This window comes from Tiliqua scincoides, chromosome 1 (assembly GCF_035046505.1).
Source record: "Tiliqua scincoides isolate rTilSci1 chromosome 1, rTilSci1.hap2, whole genome shotgun sequence".
NCBI lineage: Eukaryota > Metazoa > Chordata > Lepidosauria > Squamata > Scincidae > Tiliqua > Tiliqua scincoides.
This window is the reverse complement of record NC_089821.1, coordinates 128,012,315-128,040,308: the sequence shown is the minus strand read 5'-3', so window position 1 is coordinate 128,040,308 and position 27,994 is coordinate 128,012,315. Positions and strand designations below refer to the sequence as shown.

Sequence of the window (27,994 nt, the reverse complement as noted above, 5' to 3'; positions counted from 1 at the left end):
CATTTCACATTATTCATGAAAACACATCTTTCTTGTTTTGTAAGTATCCTGTTTTCCTCAGCGCAGCTTCAGCTTTAGTTTTTATCTCTGATTTTTCTTTATTGGTATCCTATCTTTTTCTCTTTCTCTCTGGCTCGTTCTTTACCCGGCTCTCAATGTCTATCTCTTTCTGTTTTCATAACATACCTATTTCCCTTGTCAGTTGTTTTTTCATCTGTGCTTGTCTGAATCACTGCATGCCTCTTTCTAGAAAGAAAGATATGCAGATAAATAGAATGAACTGCCTGCTATATTTATCTTCCTTCTTAGTAAAATATTTGCTGGAAGGGTGTGTGCCTGCATGCATGTGCACCACAGAGTCACAGGCTCTGAATACCAGGTGAAATAATTAGTTTCCATTTTCAGTGGTATCAAGACATCTTAACTGAGTGCACAGTGGGATCAGCTTACTCTTCCTGGTAAGCTGTGCAGGTACATAGCTTGAACCTCGGCTGAACCAGAAGTCAATGATGACATATGATATCCTTGCCAAACGTCAGAAGAAGTTGTCAGGCTGTTGCACAGCAACCAAAGAGGTCTGCACAGTGGCATGGACCCCATAAGGTGAATATAGGATAGACTAAGTAGAAATAATGGGTGAAATTTCCCCCGTTTTTTCCACAGATGTTCCTTACTTATCAAAAAGTAACATTGCATATTTGAGACGCTTATCTGCAAAAGTAGATTGGGAGAGAGGGGGAGTGGCAGGGTTCAGGGCACCCAGGAGGCATGTTGAAGCAGGTTAGGGGGCTGTTACCAGCACCACCAATATCCTATGCACCTTGCCTGGCCTTGCCATACTCCCTTGGGCTCCTCTCAGACTTGCATGAGCCCAGAGGGCTGGTGTAGATGTAAGTAGACTTATAGGGCAACGGGCGGCTTACCTAGAAGCAAGGGAACCAAGGGCCCTTACTTAGAGAAGGTCTCCTGATCACTCCCAGCACTATAGCACCCCTCGTTGGCACAGCTGCATTGGAGCAAGTGGTGGGGGGTAGGACTGGGGCATGCAATGAGGAAAGGGATGCCAAAAGTTGTAAATGAAACAATATAACTAGGAAATGACTTAAGAAAGTGGCTGTGGGGATTGGGCATTTCAATGGGGATTGGCATTTCACAAATTCAAAAGCCTGTTTTCCCCAAAACATTGAGGAGGTCTCCTGATTCCTACTCTCCCCCCCCCCCCATTTGATGCAGCTGCCTTAGCACTAATGGTGGGGGATAAGATTGGAACGTAAGTAATGTCTAAACAAGGACTTTGCCAACTTTTTAAAAAACAAGTTTCTGTTGTAAGTGATCTTAGGTCTGAAAACGTTTTGGACGCAATCCTAACCAACTTTCCAGCACTGGTATAGCTGTGCCAGTAGGGCTTGTGCTGCACCTTGCAGTTGGAGGGCAGTCATGGATACCTCCTCAAGGTAAGGCAGTGTTTGTTCCCTTACCTCGGAGTTGCATTGCCACTAAGTCAGTAGTGGAATGTTGGTTAGGATTGCGGCCTAAATCAGGCATACTCAACAATGCACTTAGAGCAAAGACATACCCTTAATTTTTGAACATGTTACAGTGTAAATCTCTGGTGATTTTTGCTGTAGATGAAGTAAGATGTGGCCCTGATGCTGCAAGTGAAGGACTTGCAGATCTAATCTGAATCAGCAGACTTCAAATAATTCAACTTCATTTGCATACAAATGTTTGTTATGATAATAAATAAAATATCCTGTGTCCATTACTGTTGGTATGTTTCTTTTCATTTGTGTTCCAAGAATTTAACTGACTTGCCAGCTCTGTTTTAAACAAGGGAGGAGAAACCTTGAGAAGTGTAAGACTTTCTACTAGGTAATTAACTTTCAAATCAATAGAAGAGATCTAAAGATTAGCATAGGGATGGTAGGAAATGTAAAATGATTTTACTTAACAAAAGAATGTGGATGAATAAAGGCATGACAATAGAAATTGTCAGACAAGGGCACAGAAGGCATTACAGGCTGATAAAGGCAGAACAATTCACCCCAACAATAGTTTCTTTAGTTTCTACTAATGCCATGCTGTGCTGTTTGAATTATATTTTGATTTTGCTATCAGATGTATCATTTTATTCATGCAAAAATCTGAAGTCTCTTAAACGGCTTAGAAAAATATAGTACAAGTCTGTTTAAACAGAGCCATGTTTAAACATTGAATGGTGGTACACTGTCTTATTGTGGAACAGCACTGCTTTGGTCTCACACTATGTGACCCTAGCAGTTTGTACAGAGATATGAGGCGCTAGTTGTTACTGAAGGTGGTAAACTTCTCCCTGGGCTGTACCACTTCAGATGTGGATGGGTTTGAATGATTTAGTTGCAATTAAACAGAAATTTGTATTTTGTATTGGCAACCTTCAGTCTCGAAAGACTATGGTATCGCGCTCTGAAAGGTGGTTCTGGCACAGCGTCTAGTGTGGCTGAAAAGGCCAATCCGGGAGTGACAATCCCTTCCACACCAGGAGCAAGTGCAGTCTGTCCCTGGTCTGTCTCCCTGGCTATGGGCCTTCCTTCTTTGCCTCTTAGCCTCAGACTGTTGGCAAAGTGTCTCTTCAAACTGGGAAAGGCCATGCTGCACAGCCTGCCTCCAAGCGGGCCGCTCAGAGGCCAGGGTTTCCCACTTGTTGAGGTCCATCCCTAAGGCCTTCAGATCCCTCTTGCAGATGTCCTTGTATCGCAGCTGTGGTCTACCTGTAGGGCGCTTTCCTTGCACGAGTTCTCCATAGAGGAGATCCTTTGGGATCCGGCCATCATCCATTCTCACGACATGACCAAGCCAACGCAGGCGTCTCTGTTTCAGCAGTGAATACATGCTAGGGATTCCAGCACGTTCCAGGACTGTGTTGTTTGGAACTTTGTCCTGCCAGGTGATGCCAAGGATGCGTCGGAGGCAGCGCATGTGGAAAGCGCTCAGTTTCCTCTCCTGTTGTGAGCGAAGAGTCCATGACTCGCTGCAGTACAGAAGTGTACTCAGGACGCAAGCTCTGTAGACCTGGATCTTGGTATGTTCCGTCAGCTTCTTGTTGGACCAGACTCTCTTTGTGAGTCTGGAAAACGTGGTAGCTGCTTTACCGATGCGCTTGTTTAGCTCGGTATCGAGAGAATGAGTGTCGGAGATCGTTGAGCCAAGGTACACAAAGTCATGGACAACCTCCAGTTCATGCTCAGAGATTGTAATGCAGGGAGGTGAGTCCACATCCTGAACCATGACCTGTGTTTTCTTCAGGCTGATTGTCAGTTCAAAATCTTGGCAGGCCTTGCTAAAACGATCCATGAGCTGCTGGAGATCTTTGGCAGAGTGGGTAGTGACAGCTGCATCGTCGGCAAAGAGGAAGTCACGCAGACATTTCAGCTGGACTTTGGATTTTGCTCTCAGTCTGGAGAGGTTGAAGAGCTTTCCGTCTGATCTGGTCCGGAGATAGATGCCTTCTGTTGCAGTTCCAAAGGCCTGCTTCAGCAGGACAGCGAAGAAAATCCCAAACAAGGTTGGTGCAAGAACACAGCCCTGCTTCACTCCGCTTCGGATGTCAAAAGGGTCTGATGTGGAGCCATCGAAGACAACAGTGCCCTTCATGTCCTTGTGGAAAGATCTGATGATGCTGAGAAGCCTGGGTGGACATCCAATCTTGGGGAGAATCTTGAAGAGGCCGTCTCTGCTGACCAGGTCGAAAGCCTTTGTGAGATCTATGAAGGCTATAAAGAGTGGCTGTCGTTGTTCCCTGCATTTCTCCTGCAGTTGTCTAAGGGAGAATACCATATCAGTGGTGGACCTGTTGGCTCGGAATCCACACTGCGATTCTGGATAGATGCTCTCTGCAAGTACCTGGAGCCTCTTTAGTACAACTCGGGCAAACAGCTTTCCTACAACGCTAAGGAGAGAGATGCCGCGGTAGTTGTTACAGTCACCCCTGTCACCTTTGTTCTTGTACAGCGTGATGATGTTTGCATCCCTCATGTCTTGAGGTACTCCACCTTCTCTCCAGCAGAGACAGAGGATTTCATGCAGCTCAGTGACGATGATCTCTTTGCAGCATTTTAGGACTTCAGCAGGGATGCTGTCTTTTCCAGGTGCCTTGCCAAAGGCAAGGGAGTCCAGGGCTACATGAAGTTCTTCTAGGGTTGGTTCACTGTCAAGCTCTTCTAGCACAGGCAGGCACTCAATGTTGTTCAGTGCTTCTTCGGTGACTACATTTTCTCTGGAATATAGCTCAGAGTAGTGCTGCACCCAGCGTTCCATCTGCTGCGCCCGATCCTGGATGACCTCGCCTGTGGCAGACTTCAGAGGGGCAATTTTCTTCTGTGTTGGACCTAGGGCCTGCTTGATACCATCATACATCCCCTTGATGTTGCCCGTGTCAGCTGCTATCTGTATCTCGGAACAGAGCTGGAGCCAGTAGTCGTTAGCACATCTCCTGGCAGTCTGTTGGACTTTGCTGCGAGCAGTTCGGAGGACCTGCAGGTTGCGCTCACTGGGACAGGCCTTGTATGCTGCTTGAGCTCTCCTCTTTTCCTCAATGACTGGTGTCAACTCCTCAGAGTGGGCTTCAAACCAGTCTGCCGCCTTGTTGGTCTTCTTGCCGAATATGGACAAGGCGGTGTTGTAAACGGTATTCTTGAAATGTTCCCATCTGTTGGATGCGTTTGCGTCGGCCGGGCCTGGAAGAGATTCCTCAAGCGCTTGTGCAAATTCCTCCACTTTTCTCTGATCCCGGGTCTTGCTGGTATCAATGCGAGGTCTTCCTTCCTTTTTCGTGTGATACAGTCGCTTTGTTTGCAGTTGCAGTAAACAGAAATATAGAGAACTAAAGACCCAATCCTATCCAATTTTCCAGTGCCGTTGTCCGTGCCAATGGGGTGTGTGCTGCATCCTGTGATGGGGAGGCAGTCACAGAGGCCTCCTCAATGTAAGGGACCATTTGTTCCCTTTCCTCAGGGCTGCATTGCGACTGCACTAGTGCTGGAAAGTTGGATAGGATTAGGCCCTACCAGTCACAGGCCTGACTTTCTTCCTAACAGCTAGTTTTCTATGTACAGGAATTGCTTTTGTATGAAGGAGCCAAGGATGGTGTGACCTGGAATGCCGCCACCTCTGCACATACACAAAAAAGCCCCTTGCCTTGCACCCAACATGGTTTCTTCAAATGTAGAGGTGCAGAACTTCCCTTTCGATTTAAAGGGAACATGTGAACAAAGGAGCTCCTTTATTCGTGAGGCCCCTGGAAATCAAACTGAAAATCTCACACTTCCTTGTTTGAAGAAACCATGCCAGGAGCAAGATATAGAGCCAGTGGTCCACTTTCTGCTTCCCTTTAGCAAAAGGAAAGTATATCAATGGGGATTGATCTGTGGCAGTTGGAAGGAGATGGTGGCAGTGGCAGATTCAGGGTGAAGGGCATTCTGAATCTGCTGACCTCTCATCCCCTACAATCTGCCACTCATGCAACTTGCATCATCTAGTCTCATGTATCAGCTGCCCCAGGAGGAGCATTGTTTACCTGCTGTTTGAAGTGCTATAGCCCCTTGAAAATTCAGCCACAGCTTCTAGAGCTGTCCTTCACTTTGGGAGAATGAGAAAATTATTTCATGTTTCCTACTGTAATAGAATGTGTTGTTCTTTTATCCTGTCACCGTTGAATCCAGGGTGCTCATAAGAACATGAGATCCATCCACAAAGGCCCATCTAGTCCATCTACCTGTATCTCTCCATGGGCCACCACATGCCTCAGGGAGCACACAAAACAACAAGATACTTGTATCCTGTTGTCACGTCCTTGCATCTGGCGTTCTGAGGTAGTCTGCTTTGAAAGCCAGAAATACAGAATCTTGTCTTACATTTTGCATGGCAGAAGTTCTTCTCAGGGAAATCATGTTTAATGTAGAATACATCTGAGCATTGTGAGCTATGAAGATTAATGTTTCAAAACAGATAATTTTGAACTTTGATGACATTACTAGCCCATTTTTCTTTGGACCATGTTCTCAGTATGTAATTGAGAAAGAAAATCCACACCATTATTTTCTCTGAGCTCCAAAGTGCAATCTCTACTTGCAGCTTCGCCCATCACACGATAAGGTGCCCCATGCCCTAAACCTTCTTCTGGTTCATTGTCACAGATTTGTGTGGGAGTTGGTTTAGATCAGCTGTTTTCAAACTTTTTCATTTCATGACACACTGACAAGGAGCTAAAATTATCAAGACACACCATCGGTTTTTTGACAATTGACAAGGCACATCATGCTTCTGGGGAGGGGGGACTTCACGTATCAATGGCCCTGCACTAAATGACCTTCCCCAAAAATTCATGCAGTACGCCAGTGGACCATTCGTGGCACACTAATGTACCACAGTACACTGGTTGAAAACCAGTACTTTAGATGACTTGCCATTTCCCATGTGATTATGTTTATGTGGTGGGACAGATTATGTGGTGGGACAGTGTTCTGGGAGAAGACGGAGCAAATGCTCCTCCCTCGTATGTTGCAGAGGGACCAGAGGACTTATAATCAAAACTGATCCACTTTATATTGGAAGGAAGATGCAACAAAATGCAAGGCAAAGCCAGTGCACAGAACAAGGGAAAACTGTTCATCCTTACAATGGATGTCCATAACATGGTCAGCTCCCAAGGGAGTACCAAAATCTATCTTCAGAAACATTATGTTCTTCAACCAAAGGTCTGCAAGGCAAGGAATCTGTAGGCTTTCCTGCTAGCTCCCCCACACTTGGCCATAAACTCAGTGGATGACCTTGGGCAAAGTCATTGTCTCTCTGCCAAACTCTCCATCAGTGAAATGTTGTTACCCTGCTTAAGCCTTCGGATGGGCTGCAATTTAAATATGCTCAATTAGTTTCACCCCCTGTACTCAGCGAAGTGTATGAATAGAATAAATATCAGGGCAGCATCTCGTCCAGTACCTGCTTCTGTTGGACATTTTATTATTAACGAATAAGACGAGGCATGTTTTCTCCCAATTTATTTGATATGTGACCTTCAAAAGGACTTGTGATAATTTAATTCAAAGTTGCGCTGTCTACATGCTCAGCACCTCATTTTGCCAGTGTAACGTGAGACAAGAAAACAATGAAGCTGACACTTTCAAGTTCCAAATAAGAGGAAAGGCAGCTGGCAGGCTTCCTCTTGCTCCATTGTCAAATATCTCTATTTAAATGCAAATTATCATCTGACTTGATAAAAAAAAGGAAACAGGAAACAGGAAGGAGAGTCAAGGCCCTTTACAAATAACTAAGGATTATCCCAAATAGTGGTTACTTCCAGGAGGGATGAAATCATGTGAGTTAATATTTGCCTTGATGCTAGGAATCATATCGGTTTTGTGGGGTGACTTTGAAAATTTGAGGACACTTGAGTTTAGGAAAATGTGTTGGTCATGGGATCATCCATGGTGACTTCTGAAACATTATTCATCTCCTTTATCCAAGGACTTTTAGGTGGCCACTTCAGTTTATTTCTCTAACACTGTTAGAGTTGCTCTAATCCAGGGGTGTCAAACATAAGGCCAGGGGGCCGGATGCGGCCCGCGGAAGCTTTTTATTTGGCCCTCAGGCTTTCAGCTGCTGAGTAGTGCTGAGGTGCTACTGCTGAAAGAGCAGCCCCCATGAAAATTGAGCTCTCCTATATCTTGAAATATGATCAAGATTTGCATATTTTCTTTTGTTATTTGCAGCTAATGAGTTTCTACGTGAGAAAAAAAGTGTTTATTTTTGGTTATGACCTGTTTAATGACATCACTTCTTGCTTAATGACATCATTTCCGGCCCTCAAGCAGGCATCATAAATGCTATGTGGCCCTCTGTATGAAATGACTTTGACACCCCTGCTCTAATCTAATCACCATTGGACTTGCTCTGATCTAGAACGCCAGTGGACTTGCTCTCGCTTGCCATGTGATTCCCCCCCCCCCCACACACACACTATAGCATGCAGAACATGATGCACTGGTGCAGCTGCATGCTATGGACTGGTTGCGGGGGGGGGGGGTTTAGAATTAAGTTGTCAAAGCTACCTTCCTCCACATGAGTCTATTCATTCCCTAAGATCTTATGGCATGACCCACTAATATTAAGGTGCAGTTTGTAGCAACGTGCAAGAGGGTCTTATCAGTGATCCACTCCTTCCTGTGGAACCCACTCCCACAGCAGGTTTGTTGGGCTCCTTCCCACTTATTATTTTTTTGGGGGGAGGGGGGGTCTGAAGACACTCTTGTTTCAGCAGGGCACCTCTGACTATTAATGACCATGCTGTATTTTTTATCTCTCTCTTTGCTTTTGGAGTGATGGTTTTTTGGGGGGTGATATATACTCTGTATACATATATCTGGTTTGATGTATACTTTGGGGTGATGTATACTCTGTATACTTTTGGGGTGATGTATACTCTGCTGGTTTTGCTTTTATGGCACTTGTTCTTAGTGTGTTTTTAATTTCTATTGGGAACCGCATTGAAGCTCGGAGAAAGCCGGGTGTCTCTTAAAATACTTTAGATAAACAAAAACCAATTGTTATTCAAGGCAATTAATTTATGAAAATGCACAAACTGACTGATGTTCCTGCCAGCCATATATCTTCTGATTTTTCCCCCTCATTTGGGTTAGAGACTACTACACTTCTTTGATAGAGTAAGGCTGTGATCCTCACTTTCCAGAGAGTAAGCCCCATTGAACAAAATAGGACTTACTTCTGAGTCGACTTGGTTAGGATTGTGCCCTGAGTTGTATATGAGCTGGAAAAGATTTGAGCAGAATCTTACATTGGTGTAACACTGCTCATTTTCATTCATTCACATCTAGTCCACTACTGGTCTTTATTGAGTGTCTTGCGCAAGTCAGAAGTGCCTGTTGCTTCCTGGTCCCTCATTAAATTCTCTGCTCGTCTCTAAGACAATTTGGTGTTTGCTAGCTTTCTGCACAGAGCTTTGGTAGACTTTTCCTAATCATAGTCATCATTATGGGTGAAAGCTCTACTGTTTGTGCCAGATGGAGCTCCCATCTTGTCAACCAGAATGAGCTTGCGTTACACAGCTATAATGCATGTTGTGGTCCTTAATAAACAGATGCCAGGCAGTGACAGGGAATGATATGCTGATGTCAGCAACTGTGTTTCCCAGGCGTAATTGCCTTAAATGAACATTGTTGCATCAAGGAGCTGATGCTTTTAATGAGGTAGTTGGCATACACGTGTAATTACTGTACAACATAATCAGTAGAATCTGTCAATATTGTGTCAGTGGCACAAATTGGTGAAATCCAGCTTCAGAATACGGTTCCAGTGACCCACTGGCTCTAGGCCTATTTAGCAACATAACTTCTTCCACTGGGCTGAGAAGCTTAAAACCAGATTTGTACTTAATTAGCTGAACTGAGCAGCCTCACAGCCAAAATTCATAGCAGAAGAAAATGTTATATATCTATTTAGCTAGTCAGTGTTGTCCAATATTACATTGTCGTCCTTTCCTGAACAGAAATAAAATCTGATGTTGCAGTCTTATACATGTTTACTAAGACGTAAATCCCTCTCTGCATTTTACAACACTCCCTTGTAACCATGTTTCAAGTTGCTGCCTAAGGGCCCTCTCCTATCGGGCCCATGCCTACGCAGCACCGGTGCTCAGTGTCGCAATTGTGCGATAAAGCATGCCTGCGACAATTACCGCCAGGCTGGCACTGGAGCTCAATCACCAGTGTCCAATAGTGGGTGCAGATCCAAGGAGACCCATTGGGGCCACCTGCGTCTTACATGGGGAAGGGAGTGTAAGCTCCCTTATCCCAAGGAGACTTGGTGCTGCTTTTCAGCCCGGCTGGATGCAGCAGTCGCCATTTTGGTGCCACTGCAGCCCTGGGCATTAGGAAGCATTGGACTGGTCGGTAAGTAATGATTCAAATATATCAAAGGAGATCTGTGATCCTTTTTTCCCCTGCGTCCCAGAGTCCAGTCCCTGTTAAGACTTTTTGTTCAGCATAAGGCTCACCCCCCTTTTTGACATGACACATGGTCATGGGTCACAGGGGGATGAGATTCTTTGTGGAAGATTTCATCGCAGTTCCTTCATCACTTATGGAAAGAGGGGCAGGGAAACACGTGCATGTGCTTTTAAACTCTGGCGTAATCTCACTTCCATGTTCTTTCTGTGACTGTTTTATGGATGTACAGAGACAAGGCAGGAGAATTGTTGGAAAGTTTGAGGTGGGAGCACCAAGAACTCAAAACACATAGAACCGAGCAAGCAGACAGAATGAGGAAAGGAGAAGTTTATATTCATGCGGTGAACAATTCTATCAAAACTTTGTGGCAGTGTGCAAGTGGAAGGCTATAGATCCGAGGTTCTCAAATTTTGAGGGAGTTTTACTCCCTAATTGAGTTCTTCTGGGGGAGGGGCTAGGGCAGTGATACAATCCCCAGGATCACGTCGCTAAGGGGGGCTAAGGGGAGTGGTTTGCACTTACTTCAAGAAGGCAGGGCTGCAGCAGGCTGCAGGAGGTGCGGGGAGCCCTGTGCAGCCCTACAGAGCGCTCCCCGAGGCTTGGAACGTTCACTAAAAGCAGGCACAAAGCACCTGCAAAACGGAAGTGCTTTGCGCCCCGCACCTCCTGCAGCCTGCCTTCTTGAAGTAAGTGCAAACCACTCCCCCTCGCCCCCTCTTAGTGACGCAATCCTGGGGATCGTGTCGCTGCCTTCCTCCCCTTCCCCCGCCCCTTAAAGGGAAAGGTCATGACCCACCAGTTTGAGAACCACTGCTATAGTAGATGATTAAATTAGAGGGTTTGGGCAGCAGCTGCTGGTGAAACTAGTGGAACTTCCCTGCTTGTGTCTACAGAGTGATTGGGAGTGTGGGCTGGGAAAGGGGAAGAAAACTGTCCTATCTAGAAACTATCAGGAAGCAATAGTGGAGACATGAGGTGTGACAGTACAAGCATTGATCTGAGGCCTGTAAAGTTATGGTGTGGGCTGCTGAGAGCAGCAAGGGCTGCCAGCCGATCAGTAACTGTCTCCTTGTATGGTGCTGAGTGAGGTGCCTCCAGTCTCCATTGCTGCCTCCCAATAGTGTCTGACAGGAACATGCTTTTAGTGTCCCCTTTGCTCACTTCATAGTAACTGCAAGTAGCTCCCATCAGTGAATCACCTCACACAGTGAGTCACTAGGGGGTGCAGGGAGTGCTGACCACACTGGGTGACACCATCAGGGAGTGTCACCAAAAGCTCTGCAAGCATAGGTCTACCTGTATCCAGAGCCCAGGTCTACCAGGGTTCCTGAGGCAGAGTCCAGGTCTAACCATCTGGTAGACAGGGCCTCCCTCTCAGCCCAGCCTTGTTCTTTCACTCTCCACGAGCAGTTCTATCCAACAGGTGGATGGGAGATGGCCAGCAGGCAAATTGGGCATACCCAGAACCCTGGGGGCAGATGTCGTCCATGGGGATGACAACATCACTGTACTGGGTGACACCAACCCTAGAGATGCCACTGACCTCACAGGTTCCTAATGAACTTGAATACAGAACAAGATGTTTCATGTATGTATAGTCTCCCCATTTAATATTTTTTGAGGTCTCTCAAAGCCCCTGACACTCCAAGGAGGGGTTTGATGACAGCGGATATTCACTTTTTGAAATCTGTACTGCAGAACTATATAGTATTTCTTTCCCTGCCATTGATTTAAAAGCATGGGGCATTGCAACATAAACATGTCTAATAGGCTGGAAGCGACACTACCAATGTATTATGGGCATTAACCCATTCATGATGACATTCCAATTAAATGAAATGAGTTTTTAATCAAGAACTGAAGAAAGGTAATTCCCTGTGATTTTCACCAAGCATTACATGATAAAGAACAAAAATTGATTTTAAAGAGTTGTTTCCGTGGGAAAACTCAGAGGCTGTGCATCAGCAGCGCTTAGTAGATGGTGCCCAGAAGAATCTAGGCAATATTGCATTAATTGGTAATAAGAATCCGTAGACTTCATTCAGGCAGCCTGTGTATGCCATTATGTTTATTTCCTTGGGGTCTTTTAAGAACATATCCATAAGCCACATTCATTTTTATGTACTTGTAAAAAGCCTTGCTCTTGCAGGACCCTCGCTGGCGCTCAGGAAGTTCATAGAAGGGAGGACCTGGAAAAGGATTCCAGGAATTACACAGTTCAGTTTGTAGAGTTGCAATCTAACAAAAACTAGGACTGTTAGGATGCCAAGCTCTACTATAAATAGCCTCCAATCCATATACATTTGAAATTTGGTGCTGGCTTTCTAAGAAGACCTTTTATCACCAATTTTTTCATTGTGGCAAGGCATAATATTCTCATAAAACCACAGTAGTTGTTTCCTGCAGAGAGCCCTTCAAGGCCCTATGAAGAATCACCTCCTGAATCACCATTTTTATTTTGTCTCTCTTTTCCTTGAAGGTGGACATTGTCACAAGTCCTGTGCAAACCGTTGTTGGGGACCATCAGCGGATCAGTGCCAGAGCTGTAAGTACATTTGATTCAGGAATATTGCAGATGAAATGGGAGGAGGGGAGAGATTTAAAATGTCCCTCTGCTCATGTTGCTTGCCTGTTGACAACAACCCTCAGACGGTAATGACCTCTCGAGTTTTCTTATTGACGATTGCAGAAAGTCACTGTAACCTGATCTGCACATGCAGCAGAATAATATGGCGATCGGTTGGTGGAATGGGTAGTAGCACAGAATTGCATTCTGCAATTCTGAATCACATCTGAATTGCACCCCATGCAGGAGTGGCCCAGGCTTATTTGCAACTTGAAGCAATGGCTGATATGCCATCCCAGTGGGAATGGAAGATCCAGAAAAAGCCAGGTGGGTGGAAGAAGCAGTAGAAGGAGCTGCTTGGTTGTCCTCTCTCAGATTATGCAGCTTCAGAGGGCTGCACACTCAGGCACTTTGGGGAAGCCAGAGCAGGGAAGACTGTTGAGCAATGTAGGGGAAGGACTGGACTGGTCTGTGAATGCATCAGTTAAAATTTCTTAACAGTGAGATTCCCACAGCTCCTTGGGCAACTTGTTGCCCTGCTCTCTCATTCTTGCAGTTAGCAAGTATTTCCCTACATCCAGTCTAAATCGTCTTTGCTGACACGAGCTCATTCTGATTGTCCTTTGATCCCTGAAGAGTTGTTCTGCCTCCTCTCATCTCAGCCTGCCTTCTGGACTTCCAAACTTCAGTCTGTTCTGTGCTACCAATTTTTTGTTGTCCTCCTGTTGCAATAATTTGTTCTGTCAAAGAAAGACTCCGTATTGGCTGCGTTTTAACACAATATCTCATTTTATTGATAGTTAAGAGTCACAAGTGTTATTAAAATCATAATGGTGTATTTTAGCATGGTAATTTAAACATGCAGTGTTGTTTTTAAAGCATTTCATAATTCACCATAGGCACATTGCCAGCAATCACTAGATTTTGAATTAGTAGTTAATAGACCTTGTTGTTCCACCTCTTCCTGCCAGCAAGACCCTGATCTAGAGTATACATTTGTTCTTGTTTCCCCCTCCCAAGTAGGAAAAACCTCAAGTTAACAGGTAGATCTGTGGTCTTCAAACTTTTTCATACAACGGCCCCATTGTGTACATAAAGTATGAGACTGGGGACCCCAATATTGATCCCACACCTCCTCCAAGGACCTTAACCTCCCACCCCCACCCCCTTGTAATGCCCTCCACCTAATGCCCTCCCAATGCCCTTGGTGACCAAATATTCTTATTAGAAAGACCATGAAAAGTTACAATTAAGCCTAGAACTAGTGAAAGCTAAGAACCTGAGCAGGACTGGGACACAATCTCCTGGTACCTGAAGGGGTATACCAGAAGCCTCTCCTTTTAACCTGGTGGTGCTCTAGTCCAGTGGTCTTCAGTCTTTTTTATTCCTGTAAGTTGACACGACCCCATTGAGGTCCCAACTCCAAGGTTGAAGAACACTGAGGGCGTAATCCTAACCCACTTTCCAGCACTGACATAAGGGCAATGCAGCTCCGAGGTAAGAAAATAAGCATTGCCTTAGCTGGAGGAGGCCTCCATGACTGCCCCCCAACTGCAGGATGTAGCACATGCCCCGCTGAAGCAGCTATGCCAGTGCTGGAAAGTTGGTTAAGATTGCACCCTGAGATAGATGCTTCATTTCAGGTTCTGGGCTTTGGCACACGTCTGTTGCTGTCTCTGCATCTGAGGTCCTGGGCGTGATAGTGGAGAGTCTGGAGCTGGAGTAATGTTCAGTTGTGGGGCATCACACCCTCCTGGTTAGTGGGTCTTCAGGTTGGCAGCTTCAAGCTGGTTCTCCAATGGTATTGATTTCCACTGGTTTCTGTCTGTGCTGGATCCAACAGTGAAGTCCTGATCCTCCTTGTCTGAGAAGGTCCTATCTTTTTCAAGGTTCAAACCAAGATGGGTCTTGAGCAACCTTCGCTATAAGCTATGTGGCTGGGCAGCTCAAATTGAAGCCCTGTGCAGCTCATAGTTCCATGGCTGCCAAGCTTGGTGTTGGCATTGTTGTTGAGCCATGTCCCATGCCTGCACAGTCACTATAGCATTCCACTCAGTCAACAACAACAAAAAATAGAGGGAACACTGATCCTCACATTAAACAGAGCTTTAACCCATTACTTAAAAGGGGATAGGCATCTCTAAGAAGGAAGTTCCAGAATATAGGGGTGGTACCTGGACAATCCTTCCTGGGCAATGGTGTCCTGGTCAAATGCGTCCTGGTCATTGGCATCCCTGGACATCCACATCTGTTTTTTTTTTTTTTTTCCTATCCCAACTATTTGCATTCCACTATAATTGGGCAACAACTCCTCTGTTATATATCCGAAGCCTCTTATCCCTGACTTAACCCTGCCTTTGCATTTATATATATATTACACACACACACACACACACACACACACACACACACATATCTAATATAAATATACATATATCATTACAGAAATGTCAGGGATATAAAAAGAAACAGTGCAAATGTCCAGTGCTGGTACACATTTGACACAGTTGTCGCTTCTTTTATGCAATCTTCTTTCACTTACAGAAGCCACTTACAGAAGCCAGAGATCTATCTCGGGTGGCTCAGAAGGAACACACCCAGGTCTTAAACAAAGGCATAATAAGCAATCAAACTTTAGGAATAGGGTTACCAGATACAAAGAGTGCCTATACCTTTAACCTTTGCATAGAAGAGGGAATTTTGGCTGGTGCAGCTCAACATGGAATGGTTTAAAAAGCTGCGTCTGCCAAAATTCTATGTTCTGTACAATGGTTAAAGATATAGGCATTCTGTCCCACTATGTATCTGGTAACCTTATTTAGGAACCCTTGGGCTCAGAACACTTTAATGCCAAAAACAGAACCTGGAATTGTACACAGAACCCCACTGGGAGCCAATGGGACTTGCCTAAGGATACGTGTTGCATGTGGTAGGTATAGTACTAGTTAATAATGTTGCCATTGCATTCTGATCCAACTGTTATTTTTGAACAGTCTGAGCATCTTCACACAGGGTTGAATTCAGAGGACAGGCTCATAGGGCATGTGCTTGGGACCCTCAGTGAATCTGCCCAGCCCCGTCATTGGCTGCTGAGGGACTAGTGGCAGTCTCAAAGTTAGTTGATATGGAGTTGTGTGACTTTAGATTTTCCTAAATCAACTAACTTTGTGGCTGCTGTGAGTCTTGCAGCAGCAAATGCTCTCAGATGCTCTCTAGCATCCCAGGGAGCAATCCCAACTGACTTTTGAGAATGGAAGAGGAAGTACTTGGGTGGGTAGTCCCTCCTTCCTTCCCCCACCTGATGCCAAGGAAATTCTAGCCAGTGGGAAGCATGGAAGGGAAATTTTCTTGTCCACTTGGCCTCCAGATGTCCAGAACCAAACCTTCCTCCTCAGCCCAGCTCCAGCTCCTTGCCCCAGTGACAGGAAAGCAGTAAGATAGTAAAAAAAACGGAGGTGGAGCATGCTAGGAGTAGTCTACGTGCGTATGGGGAGTCGGGATCAACTGTTGGATGGGATGCAATGCATATATATTCAGTACACGCGGGGAGGAACCAGGAGGATGAGGCATGCTAGGGGCAGTGTGCGCACATGCAGGGGCCCTGATCTCAGCAATTCTGGCAATAACCCCAGCTCCATGTACAGTGCGTTACTGTAATCTGGAGGTCACCAAGGCATGCACGACAGGGGTGAAGCCAGCATTTCCTTGAAGCAGGTTCATCCTGGTTTCTAGTCTGGAATAGCCTATTTCTCATAGTTTCTAGTCATTTTCTTTGAGTCATATTATAAGGATTTGTTTTTGCAGCGCCTGTTCATCAGGGGTGATAGTTCATTTTGCGTGCTTCTGTTGTCCCTCATGACTCATTATCTTTAAGAAACGTGCCTTTATAAGCGACAGGGAAAAAGATGCCCTTTTGTTGGGAAAAATTCTTTCATAATACTTTGCCTTTATCTTGGCAGAAATTGTTTGGCTTTTGTTTGGCAACGAGCTATCTGAGGGGGAAGGAGCCAAACCTGAAGCCACCCTTTGGGGGCTTTGGTTGCACATGCTCAGAAACAGAGAATGCACTTAAAATGTTGGTACACTGGATGCTATTTTGAGATACCATTCATTCATCGTCCAGTTGTCCCCGTCCCGTCCCCCCCAACTCTAAGCAAGGAAACACATCTTTCAGATGTCTGCATGAAAACATCTTTCAAGCCTAGGGAAATGACATGTTTTGTTTCCAGAAACAAATCTCTTGAGGGCACATCTGCATGTTAATGTATTTTTTAATGGAGTTGCAGAATGGAAAATATTCTAATGAGCCCCCCTTCCAAGCTAAGATCCAAATTATTTTCTGGGGGGGAAAAAGGATAAAGTGGAAAGATCTTAATCCCCATCTTTCATTTCAAATTACATGAGGAAAAGAGCAGTTGGATACTTTTGTTCTTGAATTAATACTGTCCACCTCAGACTTTATGAGTTGCCATGTTCTCGTGGTCTCTCTCTCTCTCTCTCTCTCTCTCTCTCTCTCTCTCTCTTTTTAAATCTTTTTTGGAACAAGCACCTGCGTCTTATTCTTTGTCTCTCTCATTATCTTCATAAATTTGCTATGGAAATTTTTCACACTTCAGAGGGCAATTAATAAGGAATTATAAACAGTGTGTTTGAAGGATCACTTCAGAATATGATGTTACATAATTAGCCTGCCATAACATTAAAATGCTAGAAATGTGGAGGGCAAAATTTTGGGTGAGTTGACACTCTTCTCCAACCTCTAGTTTACAGTCATCCCTTTTTATTCTTTGACATGTTCATAAGAAAAGAAAAAACACGTGGTTTATACCTGTAAACATGCGAGACAAAGGTTTGACTTAAGCTGAGCTACTTTATTTAAAATAGCAGCAGCTAAATTCACCTGCAGTAGGTAGCCTAAAACTCTCGTCTCCTGGTATGCAGGGGAGATGGTGCAAAGCCATACTGAGGGAAGAGATCCCAGTCCCTGGCAACTGCTGGTGATGCTCTGCCCCTATCAAACAAACACCAATAGGGTGTTTGCATTCTCTTGCCTTAGCTGTGCGATATGGACAAGGTCCAGCAAGATAGTTGCAAGCGCTGTAAGTGCATCAACTGGGATTCTACTAAATTTAAGGGGAGCTCATCTCCTGCAGCTTCCTGTACATTGTTTCAAAGGTAATTTATCTGGGGACAACATGGACTGAAATAAATAAAAATATACATATATAAAATTACCTTCTGTCAAGTTCTGTTGAAAGCTGACACTTTCTTTAAGGGCTAACTCTTGAAATGAACAACATTGGTTGAAGAGGGGGCAGATCCAGGGGATGGAGCCAAGGGATGGTGGGACATCAGGGCAGAGAAGTGTTCATTCACCTATTTCTGGTTTGTCATTCACCTATGGGGAACAGCTAGATAAAGAATTAAATGCTGCAGAAAGAGGAATAGCCATATTCTTTGTTTTTATGACAACTGGCTTGATAGCACAAAATCTGGCCATGCTGTTGTGTTTGTTTTCTGGGTGGTGAGCAACCTTACTTTTTCCTCACCTTTCCAGGTTGGCAACTGGAAAGGTGGGGCATGAGATAGCATCCCTCTGGAAGCTATTGGAATCCAATAGCCTCCCCTCACTCTTTTTATGTTCACAAAGCCCTTGACAATTTTAAACATCAGCAGATGCTAACTTTTCAAGCTAAATGCCCCCATCCTACACTCCCCAAGCAGAGTCCATAGCCCTTAGATTGTCATTTATAATTTATTCTGTAAAATGTTTTCTCCCATATAAGTAAGAAAAACTGTATGTAGCTTCACACATGAAGCAGAGTAAAATCTAGTACACTGTGGAGGGGTGTGTGTATGGGAAAATGTACAGAATATTCAAATAGGGACTCAATTACTTTGTAAACCTAAAGTCATGTGATTGTGTGACCATCAGGTGCCTTTGAATAAGTGGACACACATCACCCAACCACTTTACAAGCTCGAAACTCAGATCTGATGTTCAGAGTTAATATTTTGTTGTCCCCCCCCCCCCAAAAAAGAAAAGATTATCAAAGGAACAGAACAGTCAATAAGGGCAGTGAAATGCAAGCATGAGCTGGTAAGACAGAAAGAAAAGGCTGAACCAGCAGCTGTAGATCAATTATGGGAACCTAGTATTTTAACTAAACATTGGCATCTTTAATTAAAATCCTTGTATTGCACTAATAACTTCACATGTTCATAAGACTTTCTTATTGATTTCAGCTCTTTCTCATTTCAGTCCCTCTTCATAGATTTACTATTCCCTGCAATGAAGAATTAAAGGAAACATTTACAGTGATTAATTACACAGAAGTATGTAACCAAAACAACACCAACCCACCATTCCTAGCATATTCATAAGAGCAGTTGATGGCTGGCAACCTTCAGTCTCGAAAGACTATGGTATGAATGGTGGCTCTGAATGGTGGTTCTGGAACAGCGTCTAGTGTGGCTGAAAAGACCAATTTGGGAGTGACAATCCCTTCCGCACTGGGAGCAAGTGCGGTCTGTCCCTGGCCTGTCTCCCTGGCTATGGGCCTTCCTTCTTTGCCTCTTTGCCTCAGACTGTTGGCCAAGTGTCTCTTCAAACTGGGAAAGGCCATGCTGCACAGCCTGCCTCCAAGCGGGCCGCTCAGAGGCCAGGGTTTCCCATTTGTTGAGGTCCACTCCTAAGGCCTTCAGATCCCTCTTGCAGATGTCCTTGTATCGCAGCTGTGGTCTACCTGTAGGGCGCTTTCCTTGCACGAGTTCTCCATAGAGGAGATCCGTTGGGATCCGCCCATCATCCATTCTCACGACATGACCGAGCCAACGCAGGCGTCTCTGTTTCAGCAGTGCATACATGCTATGGATTCCAGCACGTTCCAGGACTGTGTTGTTTGGAACTTTGTCCTGCCAGGTGATGCCGAGAATGTGTCGGAGGCAGTGCATGTGGAAAGCGTTCAGTTTCAGTTAAGAGCAGTTATTGGCCCAATAACAAAGCAGAACATCTAACAGCCCAATCCTATCTGTTTTTTTTTTCCCCCAACTCAACAATGCAGTAACACCAAAATGGTGACCGCAGCATCCTATGGTGGGGGGCAGTTGTGAAAGCCTGGATAAGGTCACATTAGTTCTAAACAGCTGATGCAGGTCTCTATGGATCTGTGGCATGGGGTTGGGTTCAGGAAGTGGGCTAGGTTATTGCCAGCTAGGATACTGGTGGCGCCGTCCTACCCCCCTCCTGGGCATGATCCACCCTTCCCCTACCCTCCCACACCCTGCCCTACTCTCCTGCTCCCCACCTCTCCCGCTGAGCTACCTGCTCCAGAGCAGGGGAAGTGCTGCAGTGGGTGGCAAGGCTCAGGCACTTTCCGCTGATAATGCTGGCAGCCCACCGAGTGGCACACTGTTGGAGTGCCTTTAGCAACTGGCACCGACTATTTTATGGCAATCAGCACCAGTACAGGAAGTGCGTGCCACCAGTAGGGAGCCTGCATAGGACCAGGGCCTAAGAGGGTGCTCCTTGGAAGTTATTTGTAGCGCTGACATAATGCTGGGTATCTATGGCACGGAATCAGGGCACATCCCAAGTTTCTGAAATGTCTTCCTTGACCAGGGACACTCATTTTCGCTTTGTAATTGATTACCGTGCTGTGTTGTGCATAGAGCTATCTTTGAATTTCTTCTGAAAAATACAGCTGGTTCGGAATGAGAATGAACCAGAACTGAGCCAGAATTAGTTGCACTGAAGGGGCTCTGCCTATCACATGTCAGTTTCAAGACTCAGTTCAGGGAGTTGGTATTGTGAACCCCATCAGCCCTCAATGGCTTTGCCCCAAGATATCACAGGAAGTGTGCTCCCTATGTAAAGCTTTTCATGTGCTGTAATCATCATAGGTGAAGGGGTGTGCTTCTGCTTCCTTTATCAGTGGTTAAATCCCTGTTCACTAGAAGCTAACTTCCGGCCCAGTTCTATTGGGCCCAACCACCAGCAGAGCTTGTGTTCTGCTGTTAGCCACTCCTACAAAGCAGCTGTAAAAGGTGCTCTGGCAGTGCACAGATAAGCGCACTGCAGGAGTGCTATCGATAAAGTCAGAGCCTTCCCATGCCCACCGGAGCATGCTGGACCCACCAAGGTAGGTGGGGAGGGGGAGGCAGGAGGAGGTAGGGGGATGGCAGAACAGTAGTGGAGAAGTTATGGTAGGGGTAGATCTGGTGTCGATGTGATGTGCCAGATGCTCCCCCCCCATTGGAAGCCCACCTGCTCCCTTTCTCTTCTGCACAGGCTAAAAAGCTGGCACAGGTCCAAGGAGACCCATTGTGGAGCAGGAGGCTTATGAAGATGCAAGGGGATTTAAATCCCTTTTCCCCTCTGAAGGCTCCCAATCTGCTCCTCTGAAGGCTCCTCTGAAGGCTCCCAATCTGCTCTCCCTGGCTGGATAGTGTGCCTCTAATTTTGCTGCAGCTGCAACAACGGGGGCGGGGGGAGAACTGGATGTTCCTCTGTGAAGACACCTTCCCCATGGAATACTGAGCAGCCTTAGAGAAACTCTGCAAAGGAGAAGTCCAATGAAAGAAAGGCATGGCCTACATGGCCTTGGCTATTTAGCTGCCTTAGAGCCCAATCCTATGCATGTCTACCCAGAAGTAAGTCCCATTAGTGTCAATGGGGCTTACTCCCAGGAAAGTGTGGCTAGGATTGGGCTGTTAAACAACTATTTTAGAGGGGAAAGACAGGATGTAAATATTTTAAATAAAATTAGGTGTTGTGCTTGTGTGGGCGCCAAAGGTATGTGCACTGCTCTGGCCTCCCATACAAAGGTTTACTAATACACCAGGATTTCCTGCCAAATAAATGAAAAAGGAAACTAGGTTTTTTTGTGACAGCCTTTGCAGTTAGTCACTTTGGGCTGCTTTCATTGTTTCTTACTGCAGGTAGGCATTGTGTCTTCCTGCTATGGCATTTAAGTCGTTAGGTCTTAACTGCTTTTTCTGTTCCATAGCTTACACCCTCTGTAATTGCTGCATCATTTGACTGGCAGCTTCATCTACTTTTCCATTTTTTCCATGTTACTTATACAGACTACAAATCTGGGGAACAACACAGGCACCTGCTTTGGCTCCCCCCTTCCATTTGTAACTGGCATTCTTTCATCCTTGCTTGTGTGATAAAGGGAGGGAAGATGAAGGTAGAAGATACCAAGAGATCAAGGAAGAAAATGAGAAAGGGGAGTAAGATCTAGAGAATGGAGGAAGCTTCTGGCTGGAGCAAACGGGAAGGAAAAAAATGAAAGGAGGTTTGAAAAGTGACTAGAAAAGGAGACTAGATCTAGAAGGATACCAGAAGGATGTCTGAAAGGGAGCAGGGAAGAACCTTGCCAAGGTGAACTGGAAGGAGCACTGAGTGAGGAAGTAGAGGTTGAGTAGTAAAGGAAAGGAAGATTTGTAGGCAGATGGGTAATACATTTTGAGGAGGTAGTGGATGGAAGATGTGGGAAATTTAGAAATTGATTTTACAAGGCATGGTAATAGTTGACCCATTGCCTTTTTTCTGTAGGCTGGGAAAAGTAGCATTGCGCTCATGGGACTGTAGGGGTACGCTTCAATCATTCTGATGTTAGTGTGAAATTAACTCAGTGAAGCTCTCCACAGTAGACCATTTCTAACACAGAAGGCAAATCAGAGCAAATGGGGAAATATGGAATACATAATTTTGGCATTCTTAGAAAGGAAAACCTTGGCACAAATCTCAGAGTCAATGGAAGAAAAACTGCAGGAGCGGATTCAGGCAAATGGCACAGAGGCAGAAAAGTTGAATCTTGTATTTAACAATTTTAGGAACAAAAAGGTCAGTGGGACCTCAGCGATCCATTCTCCCAAACGCTGATGTCACAGTGTTCACAGGTGGTAGCTTCCCCTGAAGGAGTACAGCCAAAACAGACTGTAGACAAAGTACTGACTGGCATGTGGATTTGTGCCACAGTTTCTTCACTGCCCATGCCGATCCTGCTGTTCTGTTTGGATTAGTAGTAGCCCTCATGGAGATTGGCACAGTCCCTCTGTGGGTTACAAGTCCAATTTTTATTTATGCCAGCCAGAGGCCACATCAAAATGAGTAGATTTGTGAGTATTGGCTAGGCTGATTCTCCCACATTTTTCCACTGTAAGAAGTATTCCATGAACCTTTCCCAAATGGAAACAATAGATGGTTCTCTTTTGAGACCAGAGAAAAATGATCTCATCATCTTCATCTGAATCTTCAGCACCACAAATATACCATATGTTATCACTTGCCTGCTTTTGTATGGTCTAGTAAAGAGTAGTGGAAACTGATAATATTAATTCACAGGTGCAAACATTAATGTTAGGGTTTTGATACAATTTCTAAAGTCAATTGATTTTATTATAATTATCATCCTAGCTTCCAAGGGTCACACAAAATAGGATGTGTGAACTGTAATTCTACTGATGTTCTGTTACTATGTTAGGGGGGGAAAAATGATCTGAGTAGTTCTAAGCATATGTAAAATGTGCACATTGGTGAGATAAATTGGAAGGGAACTACAGATGCTTAAAAGGGGGTTGTTACGATCAAATGCCATTTTGTGTTATTGTGTATGCCTCTTTATTCCCATTTTAATATTCTAAAATTGTATCAGTCTGCATTTAGCTTGCATGCTTGCTTCCCTGATGCAATTTGCTCTTAATCCATATTCATATCTATTGATATAGCAAACAGTTCTATCTAATCTTGTGAACTTCATAAACTGTGGCTCTTGTTCTATGTCAACCAATATCTGTCTTAATTTATCAAGTTATAGTGGCAAAATGCAGGTCCAATTAACGGCCCATTCCTAATGAGGGCCTGCAGCAGTGGAACATGAATTCTGCTACTGCTCTCTAATGTAAAAGTGTGTTGTAAAGGGCTTGGCAACAGCATAAGGCCAAAGTGCGTGGCTGAAGGCTGGAGCCTTCCTGCTGGTGGTTATCAGGAAGCCAGAGCAGGTATGTCCAGTGCAGAGGTAGGTGGGGGTGAACAGAACAGGGGGAGGGCAGAATGGGGCAGTGATGGGAGTGAGAGGGAGCTGATCGGGCCCAAGAGGGGCAGTACTAGCAGTGCTGGTGTGTGCTGTATCCAAACCTCCTTCCCGGGCCTGATTTGCTTCCATGGATCAACGGAGACTTGTGCCAGTGATATCACTGGTCTAGGTCCAAATTGACCTGTTGCAGTTGCTGGGGCTTACTTCAGGGCAAGGGGACAAATGTCCTCTTATGCCAAAGAGATCTCCAGCAACCAAAAAATCCCCCGTGGGTTGCATGGCTATAACAAACATTTATCTACCGGGGAGCTGCTGCTTTGCACTGGAGGAAAGGTAATTTTGTACTGGCTATGTTAGACTGGTTCAGGGTTCTGGAGAGGGCAGGGGGAGGTTGGAACGGATGTGTTCCAGGGTGGGGAGAAATCGAATGTGCAGTAGGTGGGCCCATGGGCGGCCCAGAGTCGAGCGGGGTTGAGGCCAGGATCCAGCACTTGGGCCACTTCCAGGCGACCCAGCGCAGCACTGGGCAGCTTGGATCTGCACCACCTATTTATGCGGTGAAGTTCTGAGTAACCCCATTGGGGCTGCTGCATCATTACCTGGGGTAAGGGGACTCAATTATCCTTGCCCTGGGCTGAGCTGCTTCCAGCCCAAACTCTGTGCTGGATACAGGGCAGGCCAGGTCTGTTTCCATCAGGATTCCTTGTGAAGAAAGATGTTATAGGATCAATGAATGGCTATCAGTGCTGATCACTTCAGGTTCCATGGTTCTTCTATTTAGTTGTTAGGTGTTACCCAGAGAGACACAACCTTTGCGGTGAGGATGTACAATCTGTCTCCCTGGTTCTATGCAAGTTGCTTGGGTGTTAATTGAAGTCAATAGGTCATTTCCAAATGAACCTGATTAGAAGTGGAGTGCTGATTGTCATATTATGTCTACTAAATGGGAACTGGAACTGGAAGTGTTTCTATAAAGCTTTGGCACCATGGCAACCATAGCATGTGACATAGCCTCAAGTGCATGGTGAGCGTTTGTGCCAGTTTCAGCCATGCATTCCTGCCAAGAGAAGCAGGCACTAGGATAAAAGCTCTCTATGTAATTGGGTCCAGTGCCTTTATAGATTCATTTCCAACAGTGGCAACACTTATATGAGAATTGTTCTTAAGATAGATGGGGCAAAAGTAAAGGGAGATGACAAGGGCTTGAGAAAGAAATAGGGAAAGTAAACCATATCTGATTTAAGGATTCAGTTTGCCTACAGGCCTAGCAAGCTATAGATTTAAGAAAGGATGCAAAAATTGATCCTGTTCATCACTTTAACTTAATCAGGTCTTACCCTGTTCCAACAGTACAGAAGGCTGTGGCTGTCAAAATGAGGTATCAGTTCATGAGATCAGAGACACAGAGATGGCCAAATCCTTGCCATCTTCCAGCACTGATGCAGTTGTACCAAGAGGGTGTGCACTGCATCCTGTGGTGGGGGTGCAGTAATGGAGGCATCTTGGATGGGGGTGGGGTGCATTGCTGCTGCATTGGGGCTGGGAAGTTGGATGGGATACGGCCCACAATGGGGGACATACCTGAAATTTAAGCTAGGTGGGGTAGCCCTTGAAGTCCAGAAACTTCAGCTGGTACAGAAAGTCACTGCCCATCTGTAGGGCAGTGTACACACACACACACACACACACACACACACACACACACACACACTGCACGTATTCTGTACATATTTGGAAATACATTGAATATATTCTGAAATATTGCCTTTGCTTATCTCCCCCCCCCCCAAACTCAGAACTGAGTTGTGGACTTTGCCTTTGAAAGCCCTAAGCAGTCTGGTCCGTAGGGGAAGTCTTCTCCATTATACATAACCCTATATTTTTAGATCATTTTTAGAAAAGCCAAGCTGGTTCTGTCCTTTTGGGAGGCCAGGTTTTCAACTATCAGCAGTAGGGCTTTCATTATGGTTGCCCCCGAATTTTGGAACATGCTTCCTTGGCTGGTCCATTCTTAGGAATGCCTGTGGAAGGCATTCTTAATTCATAGGGTCTGATGCTTTGAATGGCTACTGGAAGCTATTTTTAGCTGCTGTTTCACTTTTTAAAAAGTTTTAGTTTCTTTAAATCCTGTTTATATTATGAACTGTTGAAAAGTGGTAAAAATTTAATTCATAAACATAAACACATAGTTTATACAAATGCAGGCTTCAGAATCCTGGCTCACAAATTTTCTTAGCCAGACTTGACCCAGGCACCTGAGGCCTCAGACTGCACAAAGTTCACCTGCATCTTACTGACCACTTTTTCTCTTCTCATGGTTCCAGCTACCCTTTCCAAAGACACAGATTGGGGTGGGGGAGGTGGGGATGAAGCAGGAAGAGGAGCTGAGATTTGTGGCCTAGAGCAGCTCCAGATCCCTTCTGTTGTCCTCTCTGCCTTTTGAAAGATAAGAGATTAAGCAGAGATTAAGTGGGAGGTGATGGCTGCAGACACCCCTCTTCCTTCCTGTACACTCCTTGCCTGCCACCAGCGATGGGCAACTCGACTCAGAAGATTTGGACTCAAGTCACCAAACATGCATTTTTGGTGACTCATGTGTCCTCAACTTCTGTTTGTTTTAAAACTGGAAGGGACTCAGTACTCTAGAGTTTTTCTCAGAAACAAGTGAAAATGCCACTCCACTTGGTGTCTCTGTATGTGTTTGCTTACTTTTTTTGCGGCTTCCAAAGGACCTTGTGGGCAGTCCAGAAGCTGCATTCAAACTGACATGAGCAAGAGACTTGGGGAGAGGAGGGTAGATTGGCTCCAGGAGGCGGGACAGGGGTGGAGGGAGGCTTAAGTTTTGTTTTCAGGGTTCACCCGTCTGTCCACCACTTCTATCTCTTTGCTTGCACTGCCCGTTCTCTCCCACTTTGTGAACTGGGATGCTGTCTCCTTCTCCCTCCCTCTAGATTCATCCAGGTAGAATCAGGAGTCATGATGTGAATGGGGTGGGTTCATGGCTGGGGTTTGACAGAAACCAATCAGATCGGCCTTTTCTGTACTGCTGCCCTCATTCAAAGAACAGCAGAGCTTTTGCTTACAGATGAAATGGGGACATCAGGGGAGTGTTAAATGAGAATGCATACACACCCACCAGCAGGTTCATTTTTTCTGCAGAACCATGGCTGACTCATTTGCCAAAAAGACTCTCACTCAAATAAAATGGAGTCCCAGAAATGCTCTGGATGAGTTCCCATGGCTGCCCTTTAAGACTCGAGCAGGAGTCGAGTTAAAGGAGGCAGGGGGTGGGGCTAGACTCGAGTCTAGCTGTGGGGGATTGGCACATCCCTGCCTGCCACAATTGAAAAGAGGGGCAGGAAAGGGAGAAAGTGGAGAGAAGTACTGCTCTAGAACACTAGTCTTTGATCCTCAACCCCGTTCCCCCATATCTCTCCTGCCCTTTCTGTCCAAAGCACAGTAGACACAGGGATGTGTGGGGGAATAGAAGAAGAGAAAATGTGACATCAACAGGGATGAGCATGGGCACACAATGGCTAATTAGGGAGAGCAGCTCGGTCACACTTCCTAGTGGGCTGCCATGGACTAGTGGTTACATTGGTGCTCAGAGAGCCAGCCCAGTTCTTACCTGTGAATCTGGAGCGTTACTTTTTCATTCTCAGTTGGACCAACTGCAAGTAGTGATATCTCAGTGGGAGGGTTGGGAGGGTGACCAAGCAGAGGACTGCAAAATCCAGCATGTGTTATACAGTACATGCTAAATGCACTACAGAAATAATCAATAATAAATGTTTATGTATTGTGTTACTTGATCACAATAGTACCTCTTTTCATGGGCAAAAACAAAATTTAGTCCACAAGGAAGTTTTCCCATTTTTTTAGTGCACATTTTAGAAAATGTCTTATATAGTCTTTTTTTTCATGTAATGAATCATTCAAGAGTGAATTGTATTTAAATTGGATGGAGAGTTCAGGAGGTTCCGTTTAATGATTACCTTGAAGACAGCAGTCTAGTTGTTGACTGCTCATTTCTGAAACACCAGCCGTCTTGGGAATTCAGGACGCAGTAGTGTTTAACCTGGGTAAGCCACTTCTGCATATTTGATGAATACAGGCCAACAGCAGTTCCCCTCCCCCCAATAGCAGGATAGCTAATTAAGTGTAGAGTTCTTTGTTAGATTTTTGGGTAGTATTTTATTTCGTTTTATTAAATGGAGAGCTTGGTCCCTAGTCAGGAAGACTTTTAATCACAATATTTGCATGACTAAGTCCAAGATAGAAAAGGTATTGAGAACAAAATGGCTAATACTATAATGCCGTTGTACAAATCGATGGTAGGGCCACACCTGGAGTATTGTGTCCAGTTCTGGTCACCACATCTCAAA

At 45.2% G+C, this 27,994-nt stretch overlaps 1 protein-coding gene across 4 annotated transcripts in view; it reads left to right on the top strand.

Moving 5' to 3' along the window:
- The window catches only part of ERBB4 (erb-b2 receptor tyrosine kinase 4), a 912,234-nt gene that overhangs the window by 636,823 nt on the left and 247,417 nt on the right, over positions 1 to 27,994 (top strand). For all 4 annotated transcript variants that reach the window (XM_066626312.1, XM_066626139.1, XM_066626395.1 and 1 more), the window contains exon 5: positions 12,478 to 12,543. In XM_066626312.1, the coding sequence (XP_066482409.1) occupies positions 12,478 to 12,543 (66 nt within the window). The remainder of the gene's footprint in view (positions 1 to 12,477; positions 12,544 to 27,994) is intronic.